The following is a 17,335-nucleotide window of genomic DNA, read 5'->3' on the forward strand; positions in this document are numbered from 1 at the left end:
AATTAAAGTACATTTTCTCAGTATTCGGTATACCTAAAGTTTTAGTATCGGATAACGATGTAAAAATTCATTGCGCTGAATTTAGGGCATTTTGTTCTAACAATGGTATAAAATATATGAATTCGCCGGTGTATCATCCTAACAGTAACGGTCAAGCGGAAAATTCTGTTCGCACATGTAAAAAAATGTTAAAATATATTTTAAAACAAAATGTAATCTCACATGTAGTACATGAAAAATTGTTAAATTACTTGTTTGACTATAGAAACTCTGTGCACTGTACTACCGGGCAAACTCCTGCCAAACTTATGTTTGGAAGGGAGCTGAGAACCCGCCTTGATTTAATATTACCCTCAGACAGTACCGCGAGCGCGATTGATAACAACTCAACAACAGCTGTTTGCACGCATAAGCGAATATTTCAAGTTGATGAAATAGTTTGGGCTCGGTGGTACAGTGCAAGAAAGGAAAGTTGGGAGTTAGGTAAAATTAAAGAAAAAATAGGGAATAAAATGTATAAAATATATGTAAACAAATACGATACAATCTGTATAAGACATGTGGATCAACTTTTAAAATATAAAGGTCAAGATATTGACAATTTCATTGAAGGGAAAAATGATGTTTCAAACGACCCTATACCATTGCCCTCATTTCCTTCCCCGTCTATTTCAAGCAGTATGCCAATTTTACCTACCGATTCTGTGGTGGATAATGCACCTCCCGCTAGAATAGTTGTAGAGGAAAGGAGTGCAGAAGAAGCCGGGAATGAAGTGTGGGCAGAGTTCGAGGAAGAGACAGGTGAGCGCGGGCCGTCTGCGCACGACCCAGCTGCAACCGCGCCCCCGGCGTCGCCGGCGTCGTCGGTGCAGCTGCCGAGCGCAGCCGCTCCGCGCGAACATGGTACGTCTGTTTTAGACGAGTGCCCAATGCGTCACAATTTGCGCCCCAGGAAAAGGGTAGATTATAAGCTTTAGTTTGTTAAAATATATAATGATGTATAAATTTAGTTATACATATTTAGTTATTAATTAATTTAGTTTTAAATAGTGGTGAAGGGATGATGTGTATTTGTATATACCTATGCATAGTTATAGGGCGCTTGCGCCGTTGGCGGAACCAGTAATAAACTAACTTGCGAACTAGACGGTGGTTTCACTTAATATATCTCAGTTTTTGACTAAAGGTAAGTGTTACCTTTCAAATTATTACAAGAGACAAATAGCTCTATCGCTATCCTATTTACTTGACATTTCTGCCAAGAATTTGGCAGACAACTCTGCTCCTATTGAGCAGCCCAGTATGAGCTTGGAATTGGTTCCAGTCATAACCAATGATTTAAACTAGCTGTTAAGACAAAAGATTCTGTCTCTGGCAATTTAGTTTTAAATAAATATAATGAAAAATACTGTAAACATGGAAAGTATATCCACCTGGTGCATCAAAACATTCAATGTATTAGAGGAAAAGATTTACAGATTGAACTTTTTATGAACGATTTTTATGTTGATATTTTATGTATTACTGAACATTGGTTAACAAATAATGAATTAATGCCTCAATTTAATAATCATCAGGTGGGAAGTTCGTTCACCAGAATTAGTTCCATACATGGTGGGTCGTTAATTATATTAAATAGTCAGTTAAAATTTAAGGAACGTAAGGATATTGTATCCATGTCTGTTGAACGGACTATAGAACTAAGTGCAGTAGAATTGGAGCAATTTATTGTTGTCTGTGTGTATAGGCCACCATTAAGTAATTTTGAAATATTTGAAAGTGTAATGGATTCTGTGCTACTTAAAATATCATCTTCTAGTAAGAAATTATTTATATGCGGCGACTTTAATGTCGTAATTTTGGAAAATTCAACAATGTCTTGTAGATTGTTGAATCTATTCAAATCTGGTAATCTCAACCACATGTTTATGAAGCCTACTAGAGTGACTGCTATTAGTGCAACCTGTATAGATAATATTTTTACTGATATTGTTCCTATTACTAAAAAAGTTATCAGTAATTTAGAATCAGACCACTTAGGTCAATTAATGGTATTTGAGACATTAAGGAAAAATACTTTGAGAAAACAAATAACTTTTGTACCATTAACCTCGGACCGCGTAGAAAGAATGAAGCAAAGTCTAGTTCAGGCGCTACTCTTTTTGTCTTCCGATATGGGTCCAAATAGTATGTATAATTCATTCTTTCACACTTTTATGGATCATTATAATGCGATATTTACTTCAAAATCGGTCGTAGTTAGTGGTGCATCAGTTTTTAGTGAGTGGGCTACTGCGGACTTACATCAACGAAGACGTGCACTGTATGCCTTGTATGAGGAACGGCGATTTAACACGAGTGATGAATTTAAAGAACATGTGCAGCAATATTCGAAAAAGTTCAAAATAGATTGTCATATAGCTAAGCGAAATTATCTAAGTCAAAGAATAAAAAATAGCCCCAACATTATTAAAGCAACCTGGAAAGTAATCAATGTGGAGACTGGTCGCTCGAAACACACAGTGAATGATTTTAAACTAAATATTGATAACAAAATTATAGATTCCAATTTAGAAGTAGCTACAGAATTTGAAAAAAAATTCACTGACGTACCAGTTTTCATAACTAAGGATTTAAATTCATCACCCTCATCTGCTGTTACTCTATTAAAAGATAACGCTCCAGAGTGTTGTGGAGACTTTCATTTTGAACGTGTTTGTACCTCCGATGTAGTAAAGGCGTTTAATTCGGTTAATGTCAAAAAACCGAATGACCTCTGGGGAGTCTCTGTCCATGCTGTCAAATCCTTAGTAGAAATTATAGCGCCTGACTTAGTAATTATATTTAACAACACTGAGAGAAATTACTCTTTTATGCTGCTAATTACGAAAAAATCAGAAACGATCTATGTTCAACAGACTGGACCCAAATGAATGGCATGAATACTGAACAAGCAGTGTCTTATTTTTATTCAATCTTAAACTCGCTAATTAAACAGCATGTCCCTCTTAGCCGAACACAGTCATCTGGAAATCGTCCTCCGTGGTTCACTCGGGCGTTAATTAAAGTAAGTCGCGAAAAACGTAACATGCATACTAGATGGAAAACTTATAAAAATCCTTTGGACTACCTTTCTTTTAAGCTACTGAGAACAAGAGAGCGTAAGATGGAAATAGATTGCTATAACTCATACATATCTTTCGCCGAGAGAAATATACGACAATGTCCGAAATATTTTTGGTCTTTCATTAAGTCTAAATTTGCTGCAAATAAAACTCCAGACTGTATGACTTACGGGAATAAAACATCGGCTGATTCTGAAACGGTAGCAAATTACTTCAACGATTACTTTCATTCTGTTTTTGTAAAAAACAACATGTACTCATTTTCCCCTAATATCCGTACGATTAACACCCCGATTGACATCTCCTCCATTAATTTAAGTAATGCCCTAGTCCAAAAATATCTACACAACACTAATGTTAACAAAGGTGCTGGGGCTGACAAGATTCATCCTATCTTAATATCCCGTTGTAGTAAAGAACTGTCTATACCTCTTACTATTATCTTTCATAAATCGCTGACCGAGGGTTGTTTTCCATCTGTTTGGAAAACTGCTCTAATAACACCAATACACAAAAGTGGGGATAAACACGACGTGACACAGTACAGACCAATATCCAAATTATGCATTTTTGGCAAAATATTTGAAAAAATTGTGACCTCGGAACTAACTAATTGTGTTATTCGCATTATTTCTCCAAATCAACACGGATTTCTTCGTGGTCGAAGTGTCGACACCAACCTTATTACTTTTACAGATTTTATTTTGAATGCTCTAGACAATGGTTATCAGGTTGACGCCGTGTATACCGATTTCTCAAAAGCATTTGATAAAATTAATCATGCCCACCTACTTCAAAAATTATATGATCTTGGTATACACGGTGATCTTCATAGATGGCTTGAATCTTACATACAAAATCGTAGCCAAGCAGTATCTCTAAGAGGCTTTACTTCAAGATACTTGACCATTGATTCAGGTGTACCCCAAGGTTCGCATTTAGGACCACTTTTATTTATCCTATATATTAACGACATAGGTTTATCACTTACTAGTTCAAGGCATCTTGTTTACGCTGATGATACAAAAATATTTAAAATTATAAAAACAAACAACGACTGCCTTGAACTACAACGTGATCTTGACAATTTTGCTACCTACTGCAACTCCAACCAACTACTACTCAACCCTGATAAATGCAAGTGTATCACTTTCACCCATAAGCGTGTACCCCTTTTATTTAACTATAACTTTTTAGGCAAGCAACTAACTAGAGTTTCCTTAGTTCGAGACCTAGGTATCACTTTAGACTCAAAGCTCAATTTTATTTCACATATAGATCTTATTACTGCAAAGGCTTATAAGCAGTTGGGTTTGATACTTCGGCTCTCTAAACCCTTTAAAGACCCTAATACTCTAAAGATATTATATTCCTCTTACGTCCGTAGTGTTTTAGAATTCGGTTGCATCGTTTGGACTCCCCAATATACAGTTCATAAAACGCGAATTGAAAGAATTCAAAATAAATTATTAAAGTCACTTAACTTCCGCCATGGTTTGAATCTGTCTGAAAGTACCAGCATACGGCACGGTCTCACGCCATTAGTCGGACGCCGCGTATATATAGACCAAATGTTTTTATATAAGCTTTTAAATAACTATATTGACTCTCCTGATCTTCTTGAAAAAATTATTTTTAAATTGCCTCGTCGTATTCCCACTCGCCACCCCCAAACATTCCATATTAGCTTTTGTGGCTCTAATTTTGCCAAGCATACTTTTTTTAGACGAGCCTGTCGTGATTACAATGATAAATTTTCAAATTTAGATATTTTTTCATTATCATTTTGTAAATACAGTAGCATTCTGCGAAGTTCAATCTTTTCTTTATAAATATTGTACGTTTTCTTTTAAGTACCTAGTAACTATATATTATTTGCACGCATAACAACTATAGCGATACATGTATTTTTAATTATTTTGTATACCACTTTAAACTCTGTACTATGTCATGCATTTATTAATTACCTACCGATGTTTTGAAGTCCCTGTACGCGTGACAGACAAGAAGATGCCTAACACCTTCCCTGTTTCGATCTGTAATTTACTATGTATACTTTTATTTTCAATGGAACTAAAGGTCTGTTTGTTATCACTTAAGCTTATATATATTAATATGTGACTGTTTGTTTCCTAAATAAATTAAAAAAAAAAAAAAAAAAAAAAAAAAACACTGTTGATTGCGGCGAGTTTTCTGATTTAATGAAACATAGTAAAATAACTCCTTTATTTAAATCAGGTAGCAACTCTGACCCCACTAACTTTAGACCGATATCTGTGCTACTAACGTTCAGGAAGATTTTTGAAAAAGTAATTCTTTCTCAATTAGTACGACATTTTAACGTCAATAATTTAATGCATAATAAGCAGTTTGGTTTTACACGGGGTCGCTCGACAACCGATGCTGGTGTTGAGCTAATTAAGCATATCTTCGATGCCTGGGAGGAGTCACGAGATGCTATAGGTATCTTCTGTGATTTGTCATGAACCTTCGACTGCGTTTGTCATGAAACATTAATCAGGAAACTACACTATTATGGAGTTAGAGGAGCGGCACTGGATTTACTTAAGTCCTACTTAAATGGTAGAATACAAAGGGTCGATGTGAATGGACAGCGATCACCGGGGTCATTGGTCTCTATGGTTGTACCACAGGGGTCAATATTGGGACCTTTCCTGTTCCTTATCTACATAAATGACTTGCCATTCCTTGTAAAGACCCACCATGATATAGTATTGTTTGCAGACGACACTTGTTTGGGTCTTTCAGGAGGAGAATGGAAACTAGCGTAATTTAATTTAGGACATGGCTATTTTATTACCAGTCGGTACAAAAGCTTACGTGTAAGTGCTTAAAACTAAAAATCCTATTATAATAAGTTGTAGCGCACAGGAGTGCGGGCGGCTTTGCAGAGAGGTTTTTGTTAGGCGTTATGATCCTGCGTTCTCCAACATGCCCCCGCGCGCTGAAAGCTGGCCTTTTATGTGGGAACATCAGCATTCAGCAATGGACATATCTTGGAGAATGCCCTTCTGACGACTCCATTAGCAGTGCGCACATCGGCGACGCGATTAATTCCATCTCGTCCAGGGAAAACTGCAACGATGCGGCCCAGCCTCCACTTCAAAGGGGGAAGATTATCTTCTTTTAGAAGAACCAGAGTATTCTGGGATAAAGAGTCTCCGGCCGTTTGCCATTTGACCCTTTGCTGCAGATCCGAGATATATTCCTTGCTCCAACGAGTCCAAAAGTGCTGGCGCAGTTGTTCTATCCGTTGGAAGCGCGTTAAATAGTTATAGGAGTGGTTTCGGTAGTCAGGAGCTGGCAGCGCGGTCAGTGGACGGCCGATGAGAAAGTGTCCAGGAGTTAGCGGCATCAGGTCGTCGGGTTCCGTAGACAGAGCGGTGAGTGGCCGAGAATTTAAAATTGCCTCAATCCTAACCAGAGTAGTATTAAGTTGCTCGTATGTAAGATTAGAATTGCCCAGCACTCTGTTTAAGTGATGTTTTGTTGACTTTACACCCGCTCCCCAGAGACCACCAAAGTGTGGCGCGTAAGCTGGCAAAAAATGAAAGTTCGTTTCTACATTGGACGCACTTTCGGCAATAGAATTGCAATTGGATTTGAGGAACCTTGACAATTCGTTGTATACGCCAACAAACGAGGTCCCATTATCTGAGTAGATATTAGCGGGCTTACCTCTGCGCGACATAAATCTATTCAAAGCCATCAAGTAATTATTGCTTGTTAGGTCACCAACCAACTCTAAATGTATGGCCTTCGTTGTAAAGCATATGAATATGGCGATGTATACCTTTACTATCCTACAACCTCTTCCCTGACGACTAGCCGAGTTGATAGGACCTGCATAGTCTACGCCTACATTGACGAATACGTGGCCTTCGGGGGACAACCGAGTTTTAGGTAAATTACCCATCAAAAGGCTAAGTACGCGTCCCTTCATTCGGATACATAGGACGCACTGTTTGTAACACAACTTAGCCAAATTGCGTCCTCCTATCGGCCAGTATCGCTCTTTAATAGTGGCTAATAAAAGCTGTGGTGGTGCATGTAATAAATGCTTATGCTCGAAATAGAAAAGCAACTTTGTAAATTTGTGAGTGGACTGTAAGATGATGGGATGCTTTTGCTCATATGGAAATTCCGAGTTTGCAAGGCGACCACCAACGCGCATGATTGAATTTTCGTCTAAAAAGGGGTTTAACTTTAACAGTGGACTACCCTTAGGTAAAGTTTGAGATTTTAATAGTAGTTTATACTCAGGTAATGATTCGGCTTGTGATATTTTTATCAGGAGGTTTAATGCGTTTTTTAATTCTACATCGTTTAAATATTGAGTAGTTACTGTCATCCCTTTACAAGCCGATATGAAGCGCAAAACGTACGCTACGGCGCGTTTTAACCGTAAGAAGTTTGAAAATCGTTCAAAGTCAATGAAAGTCTCGTCTTGAATGCAAGCAGACAAGGTTATTTCTGTTCGAACCTCAGGTAAATTAGAAACTTCTGTACACGGATTCTGTGGCCACGTCGAAGCATCACGCTTTAGGAAGCTAGGACCGGACCTCCATAAGTCAAGGGAATTCATTTCCTCGAAACTAACACCGCGAGATACGTGATCAGCAGGATTCTCGTTAGTCGGAACGTGTCGCCAGGAACTATTGCCTGATATTTCGAGAATCTCGGCTGTACGGTTGCGAACAAATGGCTGCAACTTGCTTGGTAATGTTTTGAGCCACGCGAGAACTATGGTCGAATCGCTCCAGAACGTTGCGCTGCTAACTTGGGCTCGAAGTGAGTTAATAACCTTTTGATACAACCGAGCACCGACCAGCGCGCCACAAAATTCAAGTTTCGGAATGGTTAAAGGCTTCAAGGGAGCAACTCGACTTTTGGCTATAAGTAATCGCACGAAAACCTCTCCTGCATCGTTAATGCTACGGGCGTAAACCCAAGCAGCGTAGGCTCACTCTGAGGAATCTGTGAAAATGTGTAGTTCCAAACTCTTGTAGGAGTCGCACAAAACTCGTCGCGGAATGCGGATAGTATTAAGAAGAGGCAGGCTTGAAACTATATCGGCCCATTGTTTTAAAGTTTCAGGAGGAAGCTCCTGGTTCCAAGAAAGTTTGTGCAACCACAGCCTCTGCATGAGTATTTTCATTTTAAAAACACAAGGACTTAAAAGCCCTAAGGCATCAAAAATCTGAGCAATGGTTGACAATATATCCCTTTTAGTGGTTCCCTTAGGAACCGAAATGCCGATTGGGAAATATAACTGGTCCGCGTCTGGATGCCAACCCAGACCTAATATCTTGCCTGACTCGGACGTTCCCATGTTTAAGTTTTTTGATTCAGGAGAGAACGAGTCAATTAAGCGTGGATCATTAGACTTCCACTTTCTTAAATGCATGCGCGCGGCAGCCAAAGCATCAGTGACTCCTTGCCGCAATCTAATAACCTCGTCAAAATCATCTCCCCCGGTCAGTAAATAATCGACATAAAAATCGTGAATTATTATTTCAGATAACGGTTTATCTTGGCAATCTAAACCTATTTGTTTAAGACATCGACATGCTAAAAATGCTGCACTAGCCGTCCCATAACTTACGGTATTTAGCTGATAAGTCTTTAAGGCGTCAGACTCATTTTCACGCCATAGGATCAGCTGTAGCTTGCGATCATCAGGATGAAGAAATACGGTCCTGTACATTTTTTCAATGTCAGCCGATATTACGTATTTATGCTGCCGAAAACGTATGAGTATTGACAGCAGATCATCTTGGACAGTTGGTCCAATCATTTGCAAATCGTTTAGTGAAACACCGGAAGTAGTGGGACTACTAGCATTAAAGACAGCCCTTAATTTGGTAGTGGTACTGTCCCGTAAAATTCCGTGGTGGGGTATAAAGTAGGTACCTGTACCCGAATCGGTAGGTACGTACTCGGACATGTGACCTAAAGCGTGATACTCCGACATAAACTCGGTGTATAGCTTCCTGAATGATGGTCTATTTTTCCACCTACGCTCCAACGATAAGAAGCAATGTTTGGCTCTTTGAAATGATTCGCCTAACAATTTAGGACTCTGCTTTAAAGGCAACCTAACACAAAAACTTCCGTCCTTCAAACGGACAGTGTTAGCTTGAAAATGCTCCTCACATAATTTCTCTTCGTGAGAATATTGAGACGACTGATGGCTAACTTCCTCCAGTTGCCAAAAACGCGCTATTTGGTTTTGAAGGTCGTCATCAACGGTTGAGAGAGCGTTGCCTGAATTAACTGTCACGAAATTACATTTAATTGATGATGATGATGACGGCATTGTCGATTCGTTGCGTCTATAAATAGGACCGGAAACCAACCATCCAAGTTGAGTTTCCCAAAGGATCGGCAAACCGTGACCCAGTTTAATTTTTTGACATCCTAACAAATCCCAGAATAGTTCGGCCCCAATTATCATATCTACATCAGACGGCTTGTAAAAATACGGGTCCGCTAGGCATATGTTAGATGGAATATTTAATTTTGACACGTCGATTCGATGAGAGGGAATAACGTCCGTAATTGAAGGCAAAATATAACAGTGCAAATTACTTGCGAACCTCTCATTGAGCGATTTAATTTCGACTCGACACATTTCAGTTATAGGCGACGACTTTTTGTTTACACCTATAAGACTTTTATTTACAAAATCGGTTGCCAGGTTTAGCCTATTATACATTTTTTGAGACATAAGACAAGACATACTGCCATTATCTAAAACACAGCGAGCGATGTGCTCCTGTTTATTCGAATCGTATATTTTTATAAGTGCAGTTGATAACAGTACGTCTTGTGCCCTATGTCAGTATGAAGACGAAGTACTCGGCGAGACATTTGCTGACAATGCAACCTGAGCCGGCTCGGCACTGGCGGGGAGCGGGAGCGCGGGCGCAGTCCTCTGGTCGACACCACTGATAACGCCCGTGCAATTATCACTATTTAATGTCGATCTAGGTATGCTCTCAGATACGTGAATTAATGTATGGTGTTTTCGTTTGCATATCTTGCAACCAGGTTTTTTACAGTGATTGGCATAATGACCACCTCTAAAACAGTTAAAGCAAACCTTATAATTAGGTAATAGTTGCAATCGAGCCGTATTACTTAACGCAAGAAATTGTGCACAGTTTGATAAGCAATGATCGCCCTTACATCTCGGGCATGGCTTAGTCGCCGGCGGCTGAGTTTTATTGCTATTATTACCTATTTTGTCCTGCACTGCTATCATAGTTTTAATTTTAGTTGCACTTTTAGTGTACTGAAGTGACTGATTCGACCGGTGTGAAGTTAGCGGCCAAAAGTTGGCGGCCAAATGTTGGCGCCGGTCGGCCGCCAACATTTAGCGGCCAAATGTTGACGCCAATCGGCCGCCAACATTTGGCCGCCAACTTCACACTAAAATTAACCTACCAAATTAAGAAGTCCGTATGAAATCTCACCATACATAACACAATTGGTGGAACATTAGGGCAGTGTCTCGTTATATAAGGGCATTTTGTTTAAACTGCCCTGCAGAATTGCAGCCGATTATTACAGATTTCATTTTTTCTACAAAACGTAAAACCTTTTAGAAATATTTCGGTTAGTGCTATATAGTCCACACTAAAAGAGATACAACTCTACTACTTAAAACCTGTTTTGGATAGTCTATTAGATGCTTAATGAAACGTATATAGTGCAACCCCAATCATCGATCCAGAAGTTAGGTGATAAAAATAAAATATTTAATTATTCTCCACAAACCTTTTAGAAATAATTCGGCTGCTGCTATAACGTCCAAACTAAACGGGGTACAGCTCTACTAAAAGCTGCTTTAAATACCCTATAAGATGCTCTATGACTCGTATATAGTATGACTCTACGGCATATGAATGATGCAAGGGCTATAAATTTGAAACTTAGGCTTTCTATGAACATTTGCATTCATTGAAGAATTTTTGCACCTTAGACGCCAGGCGAGTAAACCACACCCACTGTATCGTACAGAACATAATACTATCTATTAAATAACACTATCTCTAGAGTGATACTCGGCGACATAATAATGGTGCACGGGCATCAAATAAGAATCTGATACTTTCTATGAACATTTGCATTTATTGAAGTTTTTCGGCATCTTCGACGGCAGGCGAGTAAACTACACCCACTGCATCGTACAGAGCATTATATCATCAATCAAATAACATTACTCGGTGGCTTATTAATGGTGCACGGGCATCAAATAAGAAACTGAGGCTTTCTATGAACATTTGCGTTCATCGAAGTTTTTCGGCATCTTAGACGGCAGGCGAGTAAACCACACCCACTATATCATACTGAACATAATACTATCTATCAAATAACACTATCTCTAGAGTGATACTCGGCCACATATCAATGGTGCACGGGCATCAAATATGAATCTTATGCTTTCTATGAACATTTGCATTTATTGAAGTTTTTCGGCATCTTAGACGGCAGGCGAGTAAACAACGCCCACTGCATCGTACAGAGCATTATACTATCTATCAAAAAACATTATTTCTAGAGTGATACTCGGCGGCATATTAATGGTGCAAGTGCACAAATAAAAAACTTAGGCTTTCTATAAACATTTCTATTCATTCAAGTTTTTCGGCATCTTAGACGGCAGGCGAGTAAACGACACCCACTGCATCGTACAGAGCATTATATTTTCTATCAAATAACTTTATCTCTAGTATGATACTCGGCGGCATATTAATGGTGCACGGGCATTAAAAAGAAACTTAGGCTTTCTATGAACATTTCCATTAATTGAAGTTTTTCGGCATCTTAGACGGCAGACGAGTAAACTACACTCACTGAATCGTACAGAGCATTATATTATCTATCAAATAACATTATCTCACTCCCCCATCCTCTATGACTACGTAATAAACGACACAAAAATTAAAAAGAGTGACAGAAGTTAAGGATTAAGTGAAATTAAAATCTGATATGAGGTTTCGGGATCATATCGCCGTTATTGGTAAGAATTGTTATTGGTAAGACTTGGGCTTTCTATGAACATTTGCATTCATTGAAGTAATTTTGCATCTTAGACGGTAGGCGAGTAAACCACACCCACTGCATCGTACAGAGCATTAAATTATCGATCAAATAATTTTATTTTTAGAGTGATACTCGGCGGCATATTCATTTTCAAAGAGACTTTGACTTTCTATGAACATTTGCATTCATTGAAGAATTTTTGCATCTTAGACGGCAGGCGAGTAAACTACACCCACTCTATCATACAGAACATTATATTATGTATCAAATAACACTATATCTAGACTGATACTCGGCGGCATGTTAATGGTGCACGGGCATCAAAAAAGAAACTTTAGCTTTCAATTAACATTTGCATTCATTGAAGTTTTTCTGCATCTTAGACGGCAAGCGAGTAAACTACAACCACTCTATCGTACAGAACATTATACTATGTATCAAATAACACTATATCCAGAGTGATACTCGAGGGCATATTAATGGTGCATGGGAATAAAAGAGACTTTGGCTTTCAATGAACATTTGCATTCATTGAAGAATTTTTGCAACTTAGACGGCAGGCGAGTAAACTACACCCACTCTATTGTACAGAACATTATACTTTGTATCAAATAACACTATATCTCGAGTGATACTCGGCGGAATATTAATGGGGCAAAGGCATCAAAAAGACTTTGGCTTTCTATGAACATTTGCATTTATTGAAGTTTTTCGGCATCTTCGACGGCAGGCGAGTAAACTACACCCACTGCATCGTACAGAGCATTATATCATCAATCAAATAACATTACTCGGTGGCTTATTAATGGTGCACGGGCATCAAATAAGAAACTGAGGCTTTCTATGAACATTTGCGTTCATCGAAGTTTTTCGGCATCTTAGACGGCAGGCGAGTAAACCACACCCACTATATCATACTGAACATAATACTATCTATCAAATAACACTATCTCTAGAGTGATACTCTGCCACATATCAATGGTGCACGGGCATCAAATATGAATCTTATGCTTTCTATGAACATTTGCATTTATTGATGTTTTTCGGCATCTTAGACGGCAGGCGAGTAAACAACGCCCACTGCATCGTACAGAGCATTATACTATTTATCAAAAAACATTATTTCTAGAATTCTAGAGTGATACTCGGCGGCATATTAATGGTGCAAGTGCACAAATAAAAAACTTAGGCTTTCTATAAACATTTCTATTCATTCAAGTTTTTCGGCATCTTAGACGGCAGGCGAGTAAACGACACCCACTGCATCGTACAGAGCATTATATTTTCTATCAAATAACTTTATCTCTAGTGTGATACTCGGCGGCATATTAATGGTGCACGGGCATTAAAAAGAAACTTAGGCTTTCTATGAACATTTCCATTAATTGAAGTTTTTCGGCATCTTAGACGGCAGACGAGTAAACTACACTCACTGAATCATACAGAGCATTATATTATCTATCAAATAACATTATCTCACTCCCCCATCCTCTATGACTACGTAATAAACGACACAAAAATTAAAAAGAGTGACAGAAGTTAAGGATTAAGTGAAATTCAAATCTGATATGAGGTTTCGGGATCATATCGCCGTTATTGGTAAGAATTGTTATTGGTAAGACTTGGGCTTTCTATGAACATTTGCATTCATTGAAGTAATTTTGCATCTTAGACGGTAGGCGAGTAAACCACACCCACTGTATCGTACAGAACATTATACTACCTATCAAGTAACACTATATCTAGAGTGATACTCGGTGACATATTAATGGTGCAAGTTCACAAATAAGAAACTTAAGCTTTCTATGAACTTTTGCATTCATTGAAGTTTTTCGGCATCTTAGACGGCAGGCGAGTAAACTACACCCACTGCATCGTACAGAGCAATATATCATAAATCAAATAACAGTACCTCTAGAGTGATACTCGGTGGCATATTAATGGTGCACGGGCATCAAAAGAGACTTTGGCTTTCTATGAACATATGCATTCATTGAAGTTTCTCTGCATTTTAGACGGCAAGCGAGTAAACTACACCCACTCTATCGTACAGAACATTACACTATGTATCAAATAACACTATATCTAGAGTGATACTCGGCGGCATATTCATGATGCACGGGCATCAAAGAGACTTTGGCTTTCTATGAACATTTGCATTCATTGAAGAATTTTTGCATCTTAGACGGCAGGCGAGTAAACCACACCCACTGTATCGTACAGAACATTATACTACCTATCAAGTAACACAATATCTAGAGTGATACTCGGCGACATATTAATAGTGCAAGTGAACAAATAAGAAACTTAGGCTTTCTATGAACTTTTGCATTCATTAAAGTTTTTCGGCATCTTAGACGGCAGGCGAGTAAACTACACCCACTGCATCGTACAGAGCATTATATTTTCTATCAAATAACTATATTTCTAGAGTGATACTCGGCGGCATATTAATGGTGCACGGGCTTCAAAAGAGACTTTGGCTTTCTATGAACATTTGCATTCATTGAAGAAAATTTGCATCTTAGACGGAAGGCGAGTAAATCGCACCCACTGCATCGTACAGAGCATTAAATTATCGATCAAATAATTTTATTTTTAGAGTGATACTCGGCGGCATATTCATGATGCACGGGCATCAAAGAGACTTTGACTTTCTATGAACATTTGCATTCATTGAAGAATTTTTGCATCTTAGACGGCAGGCGAGTAAACTACACCCACTCTATCATACAGAACATTATACTATGTATCAAATAACACTATATCTAGAGTGATACTCGGCGGCATGTTAATGGTGCACGGGCATCAAAAAAGAAACTTTAGCTTTCAATTAACATTTGCATTCATTGAAGTTTTTCTGCATCTTAGACGGCAAGCGAGTAAACTACAACCACTCTATCGTACAGAACATTATACTATGTATCAAATAACACTATATCCAGAGTGATACTCGAGGGCATATTAATGGTGCATGGGCATCAAAGAGACTTTGGCTTTCAATGAACATTTGCATTCATTGAAGAATTTTTGCAACTTAGACGGCAGGCGAGTAAACTACACCCACTATATTGTACAGAACATTATACTTTGTATCAAATAACACTATATATCGAGTGATACTCGGCGGCATATTAATGGGGCAAAGGCATCAAAAGGACTTTGGCTTTCTATGAAAATTTGCATTCATTGAAGAATGTTTGCATCTTAGACGGCAGGCGAGTAAACCACACCCACTGTATCGTACAGAACATTATACTACCTATCATGTAACACTATATCTAGAGTGATACTCGGCGGCATATTAATGGTGCAAGTGCACAAATAAGAAACTTAGGCTTTTTATGAACATTTGCATTCATTGAAGTTTTTCGGCATCTTAGAAGTCAGGCGATTATATCACACTTACTGTATCGTACAGAACATTATTTTATCTATCTTACAACACTATTACTAGAGTAAACTTGCAGCATATTACTGGTGCACGGCCATTAAATTAAAAACTTAGGTTTTCTTTGAACATTTGCATTCATTTCAGATTTTCTGCAGCCTAGACTGCAGAAAATTTGCAATGAATGAAAATTTCTTTTTTATGACCGTGCACCATTAATATGCCGCCGAGTATCACTCTAGAGATAAAGTTATTTGATAGAAAATATAATGCTCTGTACGATGCAGTGCGTGCGGTTTACTCGCCTGCCGTATAAGATGCCGAAAAACTTCAATGAATGCAAATGTTCATAGAAAGCCAAAGTCTCTTTTGATGCCCGTGCACCATTAATATGCCGACGAGTATCACTCTAGAGGTACTTTTATTTGATTGATGATATAACGCTCTGTACGATGCAGTGGGTGTAGTTTACTCGCTTGCCGTCTAAGATGCCGAAAAACTTCAATGAATGCAAATGTTCATAGAAAGCCTAAGGTTCTTTTTTATGCCCGTGCACCATTAATATGCCGCCGAGTATCACTCTAGAGATAAAGTTATTTGATAGAAAATATAATGTTCTGTACCATGCAGTGGGTGCGGTTTACTCGCCTGCCGTCTAAGATGCCGAAAAACTTCAATGAATGCAAATGTTCATAGAAAGACAAAGTCTCTTTTGATGCCCGTGCATCATGAATATACCGCCGAGTATCACTCTAGAAATAAAATTATTTGATCGATATTTTAATGCTCTGTACGATGCAGTGGGTGTAGTTTACTCGCCTGCCGTCTAAGATGCAAATTTTCTTCAATGAATACAAATGTTCGTAGAAAGCCAAAGTCTCTTTTGATGCCCGTGCACCATTAATATGCCGCCGAGTATCACTCTAGAAATATAGTTATTTGATAGAAAATATAATGCTTTTTAGGATTCAGTGGGTGTAGTTTACTCGCCTGCCGTCTAAGATATAAAAATTCTTCAATGAATGCAAATGTTAATAGAAAGCCAAAGTCTCTTTGATGCCCGTGCATCATGAATATGCCGCCGAGTATCACTCTAGAAATAAAATTATTTGATCGATAATTTGATGCTTTGTACGATGCAGTGGGTGCGGTTTACTCGCCTGCCGTCTAAGATGCAAATTTTCTTCAATGAATGCAAATGTTCGTAGAAAGCCAAAGTCTCTTTTGATGCCCGTGCACCATTAATATGCCGCCGAGTATCACTCTAGAAATGTAGTTATTTGATAGAAAATATAATGCTCTGTACGATGCAGTGGGTGTAGTTTACTCGCCTGCCGTCTAAGATGCCGAAAAACTTCAATGAATGCAAAAGTTCATAGAACACCTAAGTTTCTTTTTTATGCCCGTGCACCATTAATATGCCGCCGAGTATCACTCTAGAGATAAAGTTATTTGATAGAAAATATAATGTTCTGTACGATGCAGTGGGTACGGTTTACTCGCCTGCCGTCTAAGATGCCGAAAAACTTCAATGAATGCAAATGTTCATAGAAAGACAAAGTCTCTTTAGATGCCCGTGCATCATGAATATGCTGCCGAGTATCACTCTAGAAAAAAAATTGTTTGATCTATATTTTAATGCCCTGTACGATGCAGTGGGTGCGGTTTACTCGCCTGCCGTCTAAGATGCAAATTTTCTTCAATGAATGCAAATGTTCGTAGAAAGCCAAAGTCTCTTTTGATGCCC

General features: G+C 38.5%; 2 protein-coding genes across 2 annotated transcripts in view; one reads left to right on the forward strand and one right to left on the reverse strand.

The window, feature by feature from the left end:
• LOC133534129 (uncharacterized) overlaps nt 1-17,335 on the forward strand; it is an 84,489-nt gene that overhangs the window by 9,830 nt on the left and 57,324 nt on the right. The window lies entirely within an intron of this gene.
• On the reverse strand, nt 5,918-8,070 carry LOC133534123 (uncharacterized). The gene has a single exon (XM_061873210.1). The coding sequence runs from the start codon at nt 7,729-7,731 to the stop codon at nt 6,106-6,108; it is 1,626 nt and encodes a 541-aa protein (XP_061729194.1). The 5' UTR covers nt 7,732-8,070; the 3' UTR covers nt 5,918-6,105.

Source organism: Cydia pomonella, unplaced genomic scaffold, assembly GCF_033807575.1.
Source record: "Cydia pomonella isolate Wapato2018A unplaced genomic scaffold, ilCydPomo1 PGA_scaffold_59, whole genome shotgun sequence".
In the NCBI taxonomy this organism is placed as follows: Eukaryota; Metazoa; Arthropoda; class Insecta; order Lepidoptera; family Tortricidae; genus Cydia; species Cydia pomonella.

What these genes read in the sequence shown, in the direction of transcription:
- LOC133534123 (XM_061873210.1), bottom strand. Translation starts at nt 7,731, where the DNA reads ATGAATTCCCTTGACTTATGGAGGTCCGGTCCTAGCTTCCTAAAGCGT.